Source organism: Euprymna scolopes, chromosome 17 (genome assembly GCF_053919585.1).
Source record: "Euprymna scolopes isolate OS-2025 chromosome 17, ASM5391958v1, whole genome shotgun sequence".
Classification (NCBI taxonomy): Eukaryota; Metazoa; Mollusca; class Cephalopoda; order Sepiida; family Sepiolidae; genus Euprymna; species Euprymna scolopes.
The window spans coordinates 5,012,902-5,030,534 of record NC_136498.1 but is presented as its reverse complement, the minus strand read 5'-3'; the positions used below and the strand labels follow the sequence as shown (position 1 = coordinate 5,030,534).

The 17,633-nt window shown below is 27.4% G+C and overlaps 1 protein-coding gene across 3 annotated transcripts in view; it reads left to right on the top strand.

Moving 5' to 3' along the window:
• Positions 1–17,633, top strand: part of LOC145296655 (potassium voltage-gated channel subfamily B member 2-like) — a 1,059,074-nt gene that overhangs the window by 772,039 nt on the left and 269,402 nt on the right. For all 3 annotated transcript variants that reach the window (XM_080142594.1, XM_080142592.1, XM_080142593.1), the window contains exon 4: positions 2,927–3,680. In XM_080142594.1, the coding sequence (XP_079998720.1) occupies positions 2,927–3,680 (754 nt within the window). The remainder of the gene's footprint in view (positions 1–2,926; positions 3,681–17,633) is intronic.

Genomic DNA, 17,633 nt, shown 5'->3' with positions numbered 1-17,633 from the left:
TGGCGATGAAGGCGTTTTTGATATCACTTAGGTCTTTAAAACTTTTCTCGTGCAGAAAGTTGTCGAGATACTTGAAAAAGTGTTAGCTAGTAGGTGAATGGTCTGAAGAGTATGGTAGATGAGGCAGAATTTCATAGTCCAATTCGTTCAACTTCTGCAGGGTCAGTTTAGCAATGTGCAGTCGGGCATTATTATGAAGGAGAATTGGGTCTGTTCTGTTGACTAATGCTGGGTGTTGTTGTCAAAGTTTCTGATGCATTTCATCCATTTGTTGATGGTACTTTTCTGCTGTAATGATTTCGCTTGCATTCAAAAAACTCTAATGGATGAAACCGGTCACAGACCACCAGTCAGCATGACATTTGGTGCAACTCTGGCTTTGCGAAGTGTCGTGGAGCATTGTTGGTATCTAACCACTGAGCTGAACATAAAGAACCCACTTTTCATCGCAAGTTACAATCTGGTCAAGAAATGGATCATTCTTGTTGCGTAAAAGAAGGGAAGATGATACTTCATAACAGCATTTCATTCCATTCGTGAGGTACCTATTTATCAAGTTTTTTGTCTTTCCAATCTCTCTCAAGTGGTTGAAAATCATTGTATATATTACGTCTAATTCAGAAGCAAGTTCTCAAACCGTTGTGCATGGATTGGCTTTGACTAAGGCTCTTAATTGATCATTGTCAACATCCAATGGCCAACCATTATGCTCGTCATTTTCAAGATTCCTATCGCTGATTGTGCTGTGCATTCAGTAGTGGTTCCTGGGCCAAATCCTTTGTTAATATTGCAAGCTGTTTCAGCAGCTTTTCAGCCTAGCTTGAATTAAAATGAGAAAATTGTGTGAATTTGCTTTTTTTCCATCTTGTATCTAACATTTTGAAAAGAAGTCATAATTGTTACAAAACGATTGTAATTTAAATGATTAGATAGAGCGAAAAACGCTTTTTAAAATGATATATAAAGTAAAGGTATTATAACAAAAACTAATTTGAAAATACAGCATTTGAAATCAACATTCAAAATTTTGGAAGAACATTCCTCTCAACCTAATAATTTGCAGCTAAATGATATTTTAAAGATAGCAAAGTGTTGAAGTGGTCATGATAGGGATCACCACAAGCTAACTCATGTATCTTTTGTTATTCCTAATAGCAAGGAATTTGTTTTTGTACATGCATTGAAAGGAGTGTGCCATATTGTGAGTGGATCATCATCTAACACGTCAACTAGTGGTCTAATGATATTTTCATATATTCAGCTATTTAGTAATATATGAAAATAATAAAAGATTCATATAAAATAACCTCTGAATCGGTTAAGTTAAAGAAATAAATATAGTAAAACGTCTTAAATTAGAAAGTGAAAAAAATAAAATATATATATAGTAAAACTGGTAATTAGTAAAAACCTGGAGAGAGTGCTCAATACTATTGCAGAGCAAATATGTGTTTTATTTTTTTATTACCATTTTATCTGTTTGGTTACATATGTTTCAGATGTTGAACCATGTTTACGATCTAACAGCCTCATCAGACCTTACAGAAATGGTTCCATTTCTGTAAGGTCTGACGAGGCTGTTAGATCATAAACACGGTCCAACATCCGAAACATATGTAACCAAACAGATAAAACGGTAATAAAAAAATAAAACATATATATATATATTTCTGTATAGAAAGCAGACAGAAAAAATAAAATGTCTTATTATGGAAATAGATTGAAGGTAAGGATTTTCTGACTTGTTTGTCTTGTCAATTCCTTTAAATATTTGTAATGGATTTGTTTGGCAGTTTTCTATTGGTAACTTTTGTGTGATGGAACAGATATAATATATATACAAATAAATACACATTGCTCTTTATTAGAAGATGATGGATAAATACAGAATCGAGACTGACAAATTAGTCTGTGTGTCAAAATTCTTTTGTCTATTTAAAAGTGTAAAAGACAGAAAATAGTTTTAGGAGAGAAAAAAGTTTCAAGAAACAAGTCATGGTCAGTTTATTAGCCATCTGAATAATTAATATATTTTAATCTTTTTTAACTTATAACCAAATTAAAAAGCAATTAATTTTATACAAAATCTTAAATCATGCTTAAAACAGAATTCTGCTAATCTTTACTAATAAATTTGCAAATTGATAAGATCCTGATTTATATTTAATCGATACTAATGTAGTTGCATAATAAACAACTTATAAAATACCTAAAAAAATACACATTATGTTGCTCTGTTGTTTTTCTAGTAAAGATTATATGAGTCAAAGGTAAAATGATCATCTGCACATTATAAATTAAAATCCTTATAATGAAAGTAATTCTCAATATCCACATACATTTAAAATATTTATTGACAAAATTAATTTCAGTTTAATAGTATCATGTAACATTTCTGTATTAATTGGGAGAGCCTATTCCATAGAAATGGAAAATTTGTAGGATACATGACGATACAGAAAAGCATAGCATATATGTAGATTTACATATGTCAGGATGGTATGCAAAGTATTTTGTGTATTAATGTATAGTACCCAAAATCAGCGAGTATAATCTTCCTTTATGCATCTATAAAATGTATTTTTGTTATTTGTGTTAGTAATTAAAATATATAATTATAAAATATAAGGAATTTACAAATAGATTATAAAATATTTGATATATATAAAGTAGAAATACTGAACATGAACTCTTCTGTTTCAATTTTACTAGATCATTATTTTCAAGTATGGTGTCTGATGCCACAAATACCTTTTGTTGCTAATGGAAAAATAAAACATTTTTGTCTTCTCAAAATTCCAATTCTTGTGTTTTAATATGTACATTTTTTGTTAATACCATACAAATTGATCATGTATCAAAAATATGAATGTTGCAAGTTTTGAAAAACTCCTAACTATTTTCCCTGACTTCTTTCTTTTTCCAGAATCAGTTTGAGTTTCCATCAGATGCAATGAGTGATTTAGACTGCGACAACAACAAGGGTTGTATTGAGATGAAGACTCTTCCTCGTCAAGAAAGTACAGCCAGTACAGATACTTATGCCAGCTGTTTCACACATCCACAGAGTAGTCCTTCTATCACAGGGCGGCCTAATGATGCCAATAACCAGGCGAACATTTGTGTAAATCCTCTTGAGGAGCCATCATACCAGAGTCAGCTTCCCTCTTATGAAGCTGTGATGCAATGTGATTTCATGAACAGTACTTTAAATCAAGATAATGCCAATATAAACTATCAGAAAGCACCGCCGCTTGGTCGTGCTACATGTCAAAGTTTTAGTGGCAGCGTCAACCGTCCATCCGATCAAATTGTACAAAAGATTGAGGATGGTCTAACTGCCACATGGCAGCGTAATGTCTTGGTTTCATCCGGAACCACACCATCGTCATCAGTTGGGGACGTTCGACAACAACCCAAAGTTGGAAGCCACTCTGGTGGTGCCACTTCACTGACCAAAACAGCTCTCAAGCGATACAAGTCTCTGTCTGGTGAAAAGCATCCACGTTTTGCTGACCCTCAGATAGAAAGGACTTACTCTTCAACAGACAATCTACATAGGTATTCAAAACCAAAGTTGAAATTTCGTAAGACCTCATCTTTATCGAGTCGTCTACATGCTAGTCCTGCAACCGGGAAAAAGCTTGCTAATTACCATCTCATTGCCCACTCAAAGTCAGGTGAGTTGCTGCAACATGTTTGTGTTCTTTCTGTCTACATTCACTTGCATGTACATGTACTCATGCATACATATACACTCATATGTGTATCTGTATGTTTGTGTGTATATGTAGTTGCAACATAAAAAATGTTTTCACACTGTTTGCCAATGTTTATAGGAAATTTTCTTTTTCACTATTAATAATCAAGATAAAAATGTTTTATAGTAAATTTTATAATACTGTTTAAGAATGGTATATTTAAATTATATATTTCAAAATAAAGTTTTCATATCTAAAGTTTGCTCATCATTTATCATAATTTATCAATATGCAATATATTGCTACTTTACACTTCACAAATTTAGACATTTAGCAAATACATGTAAGAACTGCTTAATACTTGTATTAAAAAGGTTTAGTAGTTTTCGTTATCTTTAGTTTTAAATTGAACTAAAAATTACAGAAACTATGTTTAAGATTAAATTTCATTTTATTTGTTAAAGATTATAGAATTACTGACAATTACACCAAACAGTTTTTAATTTAATCTTGCCTTCAATCAGCAAGTTTAAATCTCATCATATACAAGGTACTCATATCATCATTGAAATCACACCTAGCTTTCAGTTAGTTTATCTCAATCATAAAAACCCAAAGATTTCATGTGTAACACATAATTTTACTTTTTATTTAACAATTTTAAATACATTCTTGCTATATATATATATATATATATATATATATATATATATATATATATATATATATATATATATATATATATATAACTGCATCACCTTTTTGTTTTATTTTTAATGTTGTTTTTATATGTATTCATATAAAAAATATTGATCCTAACTTTTTTTCAATGAATTAAGATTATATATTTTTTTAATAACAAAATGATTGATTATAGTGATAAAAATGAGACCACAGACTTATATTTGCAGGTATTAAAGAATACTAGATTCTATTTACTGATTTTTCTTTCAAATTTTTTTCAAAATCTGAAACTAATAGTATTTAAAAATCTTCTTCCAGTGGAATGAAACATTTCAGTTTGTAAGTTCTTCCAGGTTACTCTCCTTGTATCTATTGCTTTTTGATTACTTCTTGTCTTTTAAATGCTTCTCTTCGTCTCTTCCCAACATGTGTTAGGTGATCATTTTTTCTGATAACAAAAAAGATGACTAAGATATATTTAAGAATAGGAAAAATAATATGCTTGCATTGTTTGCCAATTATGTTAATCAATGAATATACAATCAGATGATTCTTATTAGAGAAGTAAAAGAGAGCAAACAGGAATAAGATCAAAGAAAAACTTGTGAATAATAAGGATATTCTATTTCATAATGATTAAAATCTAAATTATTTCAAAGCTTTATTTGTTGCCCATTAATTGATCCTCCCCTCTCGAGATTTTAAAAAAAATTCAGTTTTGTTTCTTTTAAGTATACCATATTTTATTTTATAAATTTTTATTTTTATCAAAAATAGGATTTTGAAAATTAAATGACGTTTTATTTAACAGTTTAAAAGCTTTCAATTTCCTTCCAAATTTTGAAGGGTTACAAAGTTTTTTCAACTATAAACAAAGACTAAAATGGCTGACTTGCAGAAACAAAATCCATTGCAATTGTTTTAATTTCGTATTTAACCTAATTGCTTAAACCGTTTATAAGTTCATTTTAATACTTTATGATATTGCAGTTTTTATTTCAATAATTAATTGATTAATAGTAAGTAATAATATTAATAATATGTAAGTCATACAGTGGTGATAAACACACTGACGTGAGAAGTGATTACACAGTTTTATTAATACAACTTTAATGAACTTCAAAGTACAGGCATGTTATTTACAACATATGAAGTCAGTCTATTAATGTTATTACTAATCAAGCTTATCTATTTCATGATAACTCCTTTATAAAATGACTATAAATATATCCTTATTTTTGTAAACGTTTCAACTAGCATTTCTCTTTATTTTATCTGTATATATCTGTTAGATATTTCCAATTGTTCCCAAAGAGTATCCCCAAAGTTTGATGCTTTACTTCACCAGAAATTAGTCATTAGAAATCAAACCAAAATTTAAGGGAACTGGTTGCACAGGAATTTCTTTTTAGCCAACTTTCTTCTAACTAGAAAGTGATGGGAGTGATTTAGTAGAGATCAAATATATTTATAGTAGTTTAAGATTATTCAACTGAATGTGAACTCTGAGAAAGACACATTTACCAACTATTTTCTTAAATGTTCATGTTCAACAATGATCAGATGATTTTAAATCCGGTCAAAAATGTAGAAGATATTATTTTAAGTATTTAGTGTATCATGTTTAATATCACAAAAATAAACCATTACATTTTATAGAGTCGACAATTTATTTCATTTTGAAAACCATAAGAAAAGCTAGGATTTTTTTTAATGTAGTTAATAATTGATGTAACAACACTTATTTATATTTACTAATGTACATGTCTTGATTGTTATCTTCTGTTTTTTTTTATCATTGTTTTTCCCTTGTTCAGGGCTCAGATGTTTTTTGATATTTTGTAAGGTCACTCTACAGTCCTCATAATTCAGCGGGTCAATTGTTTTCAAATTTCTCCAAAACATTTCGGCTTTTAAAATTTATAGCTTTCTTCTGATATTTTTGGTGGACATTATTAACCTTGTAGGAATTTCAAATCAAACTTTTCATAACTCAGAAACTAAGCTTACTATTATCAATCAGTTATTCCTAATTGATACTTTCATCTGGTTCAAAATTAAGTTAGATAAAAAAATATTTCTGATTTATAGATTTTCATTTTTCCTTTATTAAAAAATTAATGATTTTAATCATTTGAAATATGTTATAACAATCTTTTATTTTAAATTAAGTCTGTAGTTAAACAAAAACTTGGAATTCTGTCTAAATTTCATCTCATAACTATTAAGTTATACAATATAAGCATATGTTTCTATTTAGTAAATCTTTGAATAAAATATGTAGAATGGCATATAAGGAATATCATTTATTTGTTGTATTTAAAAAATTTCTATATAAATACTAGATGATTAATTCTGATTGTAATATAAAAGATAAAGTTTTAAATATAAAAGTAATGAACATCATGAGTTAAATGATTTCATATAAAACCTTACTAAGTAGTACAAACCCAATTGAATCCATGATTTGTTTTATGTTCATGACATTATAGTCATATAAGAAGGATATGAACATTTTTATATTTATATGGTAACTATTTCACATTTTTGTCAAATTGATTACACGATAGCATGATATTTACAAATATATAATTATACAATCAGAAATCTATTTCATACTTCTCTTTTTGCAAATAAACTGATAAAATTAAGTGAATTTAAATTTAAAGTTTCGGTTTATGGATATAATTTAAACCCATTCATTTTCTGTGCATCCCAGCATTGCTTCTGTTAATTTTAGGTTTCTCCTTGCTACTGTTCTTGAGGAATATTGGTTAGAACTGTTGTAGAAGATTGTGCAACCCTTGCTTTATTGTAGACTCATCATCGTGCAGACACCCATTTAGATTGTCTCAAGAGGCAGAAGGAGATCAACACTTATACAAGTTAATTCTCAAACTTTCTGTTTATGTAAAAAGAATACTCACCACTATATTATCTACTACAAAAGAATGAAAATTCTGCAACAGACTTGTAAATTTCACATTAGCTGATACTGAAAATTATAACAAAAAATAATCACTAATTTAATACTTTAAATTTTCTCTAATTTTTATTTGTATGACAGAATATTTGACCTGAGAGTTAAAAAAATTATTATTTGTGGCAAAATAATCAACCTCTGGAATGTTAAAAATTACTTGGAAATAATTAACATCAACAAACATCAAATAGATAATTTGATTAGTCAATATAAATATATGCCATAAAAAGAGTTTTAAAAGATTTGCCAGGTTTTTTGGCTTCTATATTAAGTAGAGTAAATTTCAATTTCGGTTTGGTTAATCTGTGTTCAATTTATACAAATAACTTTTGGAAAGGTATGCATCTTATTTCTTCCCTCAAATGTGATTAAATTTCAGTATTATTTTGCTATTCGTTCTTGTAATTGCTTACATATAAACCAGTACAATCTGATATATGTTATTTAGAATTATGAGAAACTTCTATAGTTCTGAAGAGTGCTATAGAGATCATTCTACATGATATTCTAATTATCTAAGAGCTCACATCAATATATCATTAAAAAACAATTTTGTGCTTCATGAGCATGGTTATTATTATATTTGTACTCCTATTTACTTCAGTTTACTTATTTCTTTTCAATAAATCAAAGTTTAAATTTTAATAATAAATCTAGAATTAAGTCATATTTTCTGCAATTTTATTCATGGGAAATTAAAAAAATTAAGAAAAATTATCTCCATACAAATGATTCTAATATTTATATTAAAATAAAAATTGCATATTTAGTTTTTTTTTCAAGAGAGACCACTTTGATGTTTAGCAACAAGTTATGAATTTGAATTTATAAGAATATACTTTAATAAAAAAAATTGGTTTCTTAGGATAATTTGATAAACTAACTTAACATGTAATTTAATCTATTGATAACTTCTTTAAATATTTCTATTGTCTGTAGACTGATTAAAACTTGAATTATTTTAAAATTAACTAAATATGTTTTATATAATAGTAAACTATCAGATAGAATAATTTTTATAGATTTTTTGAGTGTGTCTTCTATTTAAAAATATTTTCCTAGTTTGATTTCAGTTTTGGTGAAATAATTTGAAGTGCCTGCTTTTCATTTATTTTTCTTTTGTATAGTTAATTTTATTAAAATTACAGGCAAACAAACTTTTGACTTTAAATTTTGTTAATTAAAATATTGCATTTAAATGAAATTCAAAACACTTTCAATATTGTATTTGTATATAACCTTAATCTTCATTAAAATCAACTGTTATAGGTGATAAGGGCTTATGAAAGAATTATTTTTTAGGAATTTATATAGAAATGCTTTAAATTTATATTACCACGAAGGTCAGGCATTGCCCGGGATTGAATTATATCCCTTTATTACCTTCTCTGTTTTCATTTTTAACATTTAATAATATTCCATCTTGAGAGGGAGGGGAGCAAAAGATGTACTCAACATTAATTGGGTGAGAAGGAGGGTATAAGAAAATGGCATTGAAATACATTTAAATAAATTTATAATGTTACACACACTCAGTGTTTCCTAGGAACCGATGAGTACCTTTGTGTAATCTTGCTCCAAGTAATAAACTCCATATAAACATATATTTTTCTATATGTTTAATATTCATAATTATGCACTTATGCATGAGATAAAGAAAAACATATTTCCTTTTTATAAATGTCACGTACAAATGCAAACCTCGCAATGATGTTGTACTCAATTTAGTTAAATTGAAATATACTGAACTAAGGTTTTTAGGTAATGTTTCAGAATATATGTGGTTACAGAGGTCTATCTTCAAAGCCAAAAACCTTAAGATGAATTTGTGAACAAATAAACAAGCAAACAAAGTGAGACTACAATGATATATATATAATCATCATATGGTGTATTTCTTTATTGTGTTACAATTGTTTATTCGGATAAATTTAAGCGTTATATCATTTAAATATATTACAAAAATAGCTACTCTTCAGACACCAAAATATATTTGTAATATATATATGAATATATTCATAATCCCTATTTTAAAGAAAAAGCAGTTTTGACTCACCTCATTTATCCACATTTTATTTAATTTCTTTCTTTATTTTTTTCTATTCCCTTCAAATTGAGTAAGTATCTCATTTTTGTATTTCTTATTTTTAGATGATATTTCTACAATTTTCTATTTTTAAATTCATTTAATCTTTTAATGTTTTTTCTATTTTTATAATTATTTTTTCCTCTATTAATTATTTATTGATTTACTCCCCAACTCCTAAACTACACCTTTCAGATTTTAGTTTCTATTTATATGTCCAGCTATTCATTTCTCAATTTGCCTTAGTTTTGTATAACTTTTTATTTACACGTTACTATATATTTGTTTTCCTTTTCCCTTTTACCTGCTATTTTTTAAGAAAAATAAACTTTTAATTTATAATTTAAATAATTTTAGTTAATATTTATGTTCACCTCATACTGGTTATGTAATTAATTTAAATGTTAAATCCATCATTTTCAACCTTATCTTAATATAAACATGATATCTTTGTTTTTTAATTGTTACTATTCCTATATCATTCAGTATATTGCGACAGTGTAAGGGACATAACTCAACATTTATTGACTCATAATTTTATCGAAATTCCTTTATATTTTTAATTCGGTATTTTGAGTTTTGTCTTTATTAATCTCCTATACTTAGTTTTAAACTTGTAGTTCTCACATTATTCTCTTTATAGCAATCTATGTTAAATTTCTCACAAAGTTTATTTCAAACTTATTAGTCAATTTAGTCTATTTTCATCTATTATAATCTGTTCATCTCAATATTTTGCAATTACTTAATATTTGATTTTTTTTTTTGTGCTATTGAAATGTCTCAGGTTAGTTTATTAACAATAACAATTATTGAATTTAAATTTTATTTTATTTCCCTTATTTAGGTTATATTTCGTTTATTTTCTATATGTTAATTTCTCGACCTACTACTTTATTGCACCATCCTAAATTCCTCGTATTAAATTTAAAATTCTCTTATGACACATACATTTTACTCACATTCCTTAATCATTTTTTCTTTACATGTTATTTTAATCAGGCGTGATAATAGGAATTTATTTCTATGTAGACAGCTTTGTATAACATCAAACTTTTTGTTTAAAATTTCTTCTTCAGAATTCACTATGTGGTATGGCTCAAGTAAGCATAGATTACATCTTTTTGCTTTACTCGGTTTATATTTTCTAGCTTTATATACTATTGACCATTTTAATTCAAATTCTATTTTATTCTTATGTAGTTTCCTAACCCAATCTCCTAATGCAGTCGTGTTCCTCTTCTTATTTTTAATATTTATTCTTGTCATATCCTTATTTCTATCCTTATCATTCCAACTTAGTCCCTTCTCTGGTCCAATGTTAAATGATGTCATATGCTTTCTGTATCTGTCCTTAAAATTACACCAGTTTCCCTAGGTATATCTTATTACTATTATTCACCTTAACTTCACATTTGTATACAATTTCAGAAATTAAACAATTGCCTTCCAATGGACATTCGTTAGGTATTATACAGTTACATTTTTTCTCAATATAAAATTCTCCTGATTCAATCCTATTATTCACCATTTTGTTAATTTCACCATTATTTGAACTTATTATAGTTTTACTTAAATTTGCAGTGGTTGAGAATGATAGTTTAACTGTGTTCTTATTAATTATCAAAATAGTGAACTAAAAATATAAAGAAATTTTGATAAAATTATGAGTCGATAAATGTAGGCAAAATCGAGTTATGTCCCTTACACTGTCGCAATATACTGAATTATATGGGAATAGTAACAATTAAAAAAACAAAGATATCATGTTTATATTAAGATAAAGTTGAAAATGATAGATTTAACATTTAAATCAATTACATAACCAGCATGAGGTGAACATAAATATTAACTAAAATTATTCAAATACACTTTTTAATTTATAGTTTTCCTTAAAAAATAGCAAGTAAAAGGGAAAAAGGAAAACAAATATATAGTAACGTGTAAATAAAAAGTTATACAAAACTAAGGCAAATTGAGAAATGAATAGCTGGACATATAAATAGAGACTAAAATCTGAAAGGTGTAGTTTAGGAGTTGGGTAGTAAATCAATAAATAATTAATAGAGGAAAAAATAATTATAAAAATAGAAAAAACATTAAAAGATTAAATGAATTTAAAAATAGAAAATTGTAGAAATATCATCATAAGAAATACAAAAATGAGATACTTACTCAATTTGAAGGGAATAGAAAAAAATAAAGAAAGAAATTAAATAAAATGTGGATAAATGAGGTGAGTCAAAACTGCTTTTTCTTTAAAATAGGGATTATGAATATATTCATATATATATATATATATATATATATATATATATATATATATATATATATATATATGACAAATGTATTTTGGTGTCTGAATAATTATTTTTGGAGTATTTTTAAGTAATATAATGTTTAAATTTGCCCAAATGATTACAAAACAACTGTAACACATAAGGAAATACATGATATGATGTTCTTTTTTTATATTTTGTTGTCATGATTTTTGCAAAAATATTATACGCATACTCGATTATGAAAACCAATAATCAAAGCTCAATGAATTCAGTTAATTAATATTGACCTTGATTTTATTGGTATATAAACATTACTGAAATTTAATATATAAAAATATTTTGGTAAAAAAATATCAATAATAATATATATATATATATATATATATATATATATATATATATATATATATATATATATATATACTTACTTATATTTGGGGGAAAAAGAATTCAAGCAGAGTGCTCTATTATAAAGAAAAAATTTTCAAAATAAGAGCGCAATAGTTATAATTGTATTTTCAGAAGTTTACATAAGATAAGCTATAAGTACTGTGGGTTACAAACCTGATAATAGGGAACCGTTTTAGGTCCCAATATCAATATCTCTTCAGTCGATCTATCTCATCTGTCTATAACCGGAAGTGGAAACATACACATCTATTACAAATCTCATTTTTAAAAAACTTTTACAAATGATTAAAATTTAAAAAGAATTTCTGTTAATTTAATATTTTGAACACCCAAGAAAAAAAGAAGAAAACCTTATATATAATTAATATGGATCTGTTATTAATAAATAAACTATAATAAATTTGAACGTTTTATCGCATCACTTCATCAATTCATCAAATTAAAATTTTTATTGATTTTTATTTTATAAATATTTTTACCGCTCTTAAACGGATTTGTTTATATCCTAACTAGTTCATAATCTAATCCAAGGTAGACAACTTTGTGTGTGAGGCCTGATCTACTTTACAAAATCTTTTAAAATCAAATATTTTCAATCCTATTATGAATGGATAATAATTATTTCTATTTATATAATAATATATTTAATTTTATTCCTCTTTTATATATACTATTAATAGTTCACATGCTTACATTCTCCTTTAAATCACTTAATCTAATATGGGTCAAGAGTAAATGTCTTTTAATTAGTCTGAAAAAACCTATCTTATTTAAAATTTTAAATTATACTCATCAAAATTTTTTCTAAAAACCTAACTCATCAGATTGGAAAATTTTAATTAAAATTAAAAATTCAATAAAACCATTTTTTAGATGCCATAGCCTTACCATCTAATTGTATTTTAAATTAAATTATCAATTTTCTCTGTCAAAATAAACTTCACTATTATCAATAAATATTTATATATTATAAGGACCCTACTAGAAAACCTTAATTCTATAAAAATATAAATTAAATTTTATCTCTGCCGGAAAAGGTCAATTATTAACAAGATATTTAAATAATTAAAAATAGAACACTTTACTAAAATAATCTCTTTTATACTATAATAAAATAAAAATTAATTCATATACAATTACACCATAAATATAATAAAAATAATAATAATATAATAAATAAATTTATTAATATAAATTATTGATACTCAAATTTAATCACAAATTTCATAAATTCGCTATACTTACTTAAATTTAGCATTTATTTACAATTTCCTTAAGACTCTAATATACTGCTTTAAAAATAATTTATATTTTCAAAACACTATATATCTAACTTCCGGTTATAGACAGATGAGATAGATCGGCTGAAGAGAGTTGATATTGGGAACTAAAATTGTTCCCTATTATCATGACTTATCTTATATCAAAAAATAAAATGTCAGTTCTTGTTTTTAGTAAATTACCGCACGCATTTTACCTAAAGTTTATATAAAAAAGTTAAGAGATTTATTTAAAAATGATTAATAATAACCCAGAAGTAATTTATCAAATATCATTATCATCATTGGATATGGTGAAAGCAATACAGAATATCGTCTTTAATTCTCTCACATTTATTTTATTATCCCTGAATAAATTTTAAGCAAACGGTCATTTTAGCTTAAATTTCTAATATATATGATTTATTTTTAGATTGCAAAATATATTTTTAGATGGATTAAGGGTAATTCTCAGTGATGCACTGTCATCAGTGCCGATTTCAGGTTCTGCATCATATTGGTCAGGTAGCAAGTAGAAAACTAATCACTTTCGATCATACTTTTACTCTGTGACAAGATAGAGGTAAAGAATTTATCTTAAAAATCGGCTGATGCAGGAGTAGATGAGAGAATCACTCTTAGGTGCTAAAATGATGACAGAATGGTGTGAAAAAATGACCTTGTGAAAGAAAATAAAATATCAAACAAATAATGAATCTTGTTTTTTTTATTGTATTGACAAGAGCAAAAAGTGACCATAACTTATTGTTTCTTGAATGACTTAGAACATTTTAAACTATAGCAAATGAATAGTCCCAGTAATAATAGTTCATTCTATATGTTAAAAACATATATGTGACCCTGTGTCAGTGTGATAGTATTTGGATGTTATTTATTTGAAAGCTTTCTCTAGTGTACATTTTGCACCAAATGGATTTTTTCTGAAAATTCATATTTTGAATTATCATCCCAAAAAGATTTTCTGCTTTTGTACATATTCTTATTTATGTTTTTCATCTGTTAATCATTTTAAGTCTTTCTCGTGACATTTGGTCTCAATTTATATACTGTTAACACTGTGAGGATGTTTGTTTTATCTTGCTTGTCACTGTGCACACGTTACATGTACATGAATATTTTAAAGGGTATGAGGAAGCGTAAATAGCATAAATGGCTAATGATAAATGATGAGGTGAATGAAATGATGTAAATAATTAAAAGAGAGAGAGAAGGTAAGAAAGAGAGGGTCTATTATGACATCATAAGGTATTTAAATTTCTGGTGTCAAATATAACATCAGAATTTATTTCTGGTTTTGTAGAAAATGATTACAAACCAATATCAAGTTAAGAAGTCATATATATAATAATATATGTAACATACTTACCAAACAAGTGGCTTAGTATATATTGATCCTAAGCTAGTTAAATATATGTGGTTAATAAGTTTACATGAGAAACAAATATTAAAATTATTTATATCTAACTTTTTACTAATATTGTGAAATAACCCAAGTGGTTTAATTAGGTAGCGGGAATTTGATTTACTGCTTGGACAAACAAAGAGGTAACTTCAGATTTTTCTTCCAATGTTTTAATTAATTGCATGATACATGCAAGATACAAATATATCATGATACACTCAACATATATTATTATAGTATTTATCATTATGCCTTTATCTCTGTCTTCCTCTCTTTCTCTCTCTCTCTATATATATATATATCTATATATATATATATGTACTGGCAGGAAGACCTGATGTTGCACTGGATTGAATGATGATTAACAAATGTTTTACACTCCTATATATATATATATATATATATATATATATATATATATATATATATATATATTGTTATCGAAATCAATGAAATCGCCCATTTTACCATCAAATTGATTAATTGCCAGTTCTAGTTAATGACTCATCGCAGTACACTGGGAGAAATATTCATATGCCTCCTTGCAGTAACTTACTCCACAATACACTGTAGTCTACATTGCTTTGTAGAGAACTACTGTTGATTTTATGAAATTATTTTTTATATATAGTCTCAATGTTTGGCATTGCCCGGGTGTTTGGAGGTGTGTGTTTAGCAAAAATAAAAAAATAAGCGGTAGTAGGCAGGCAGGGTTGAACCGATACCGCCAAGGGGGGAAAAATCTGTGAATAAAAAAAAAGTGACGTCTTTGCTGTTGCGTCCATCACCAAACCGAAGTGGCTAAGGTTTAAATTAAGGCTAGACTATCGAAAAGAGGGGATGACTTTCGAAAATATTGGCAAAAAAGCGACCCCCTCCTTGTAGAAAGATGCCCAGTTAATGTTGAAGGAATTAATGATTTTAACCAATTTTTCAATATTTGTCATCTGCAAGGTCAAGCTTTTAAGTGATACTAATCTTGTGAAAATCCGTTGCCTCTGTCAAAAGTTTTAGGCAGACATACAAATATACATACATTTAAACAGACAGGTGAGATTTATATTATAGACAAGCGGAGCTACCCGGCATTGCTCGGGACTGTATAAACAATGAGAAAATTTAATTTGATTTTGAATATATTTGTTATTCTTAGGAGAGAGAAATTTTTAATATCTATGTATCATTTGCTATTTTGAGCAAAAAAATATTTTACCTACCTAGGACGGGTATTACACGTATGAAATAATTGTATCTTACCTAGGGTAGGTAATTTACAGCATGTATATGAAATAATTTTACCATTGCAAGGACGGGTAATATACAACACATATTTAAAATAATTTTACCTACACTAAGACGGGTAATTTAATATATGAAACAATTTCACATACTTTTTTTTTTACCTCAAAATGAACGTTACTCTCTCCAACCCAACCCCCAAAAGAAAACGCAAGAGCACGTTTAAAATTAATATAATCATGCTTCTTTCTACCCACCATCACATCATTTCTGGATGATAACATAAAAAATTCAAAAAGTATAGATTATCTCCTAAAGAAACTGGCCTTGTTAATTTTCATAGAAAACCAACAATATATATGTATTAATTTAATTTTGAAATCATAAACTGTTTAAGCCATATCCGGAATCAACTTCACAAATGAAGTAATTTTGAGATAGGAAATTGTTTAAGCCATTTACGGTACAAACTTTATATTCTGCCACCCTCATTTAATCCAGAGCGATGCTGATTATTTTGCTAGCATATATTTGCCCCTCTCTCATTCAATCCTGAGCAATGCTAGGAATTTTGCTAATATATATATCTCTCAATCTCCTTCGATCCTGGGCGATGCCGGGGATATTGCTCGCAAATTTTCTTACTTATCTCATTCAATCTTGAGGAACGCTTCGTATTCTGCTAGTGTATATGTGCAGCTATCTAATACAATTCAGGGTGAAGCCAAGTATTCGTCTATTCTATATTTGTACCTATCTCATTCATCCCCAGGCGATGCCAGGTATTCTGTTAGTATTTATTTGCACCTGCATTATTAAATCCCGGGCGATGCCTGATATTCTGCTTCTATTTCCACATATATCATTCAATCCGGAGTGATGCAGGGTATTCTGTTAATATATATTTCCATCTATCTCATTCAATCCCAAGCGACGCTGGGAATTTTGCTAGTATATATTCTCACCTACTTTATTCAATCCCAGGCAATGCTGGGTATTCCGTTAGTATATATCTCAATCAATCTCATTACATTCTTGGTGACGCTAGGTATTCTGTTAGTATATATTTCAATCAATCTCATTCAATCCAAGGCAACGCCTGGTATTCTGCTAGTATATATTTGCATCTATCTCATTGGATCCCTGGCGCCCGTCTATTCTGCTTGCATACATTTGCATGTATCTCATTCAATCCCGAGTGATTTGGGTAATCTGCTAGTATATATTTGGACCTATCTCGTTGAATCCCATAATTCTTGGATATGTTACTAATTTCGAAAATCATTTTTCATAATTTAACCCACATTATCGCCCCCCCCTCTTACTAAAATAATAACTTTGATACATTGTCTTGGCTGTTTATTTCATTACAAACACACTAATCAAATAACTCACAGTTAATCATTTTTCATAATTCTTGGATATGTTACTAATTTAAACAATCATTTTTCATGATTAAACCCACATTATCGCCCCTCCCCCTATTACTAAAATAATAATTTGAAATAGTGTCTGGGCTGTTTATTTCATTACAAACACACCAATCAAATAACTCACATTTCATC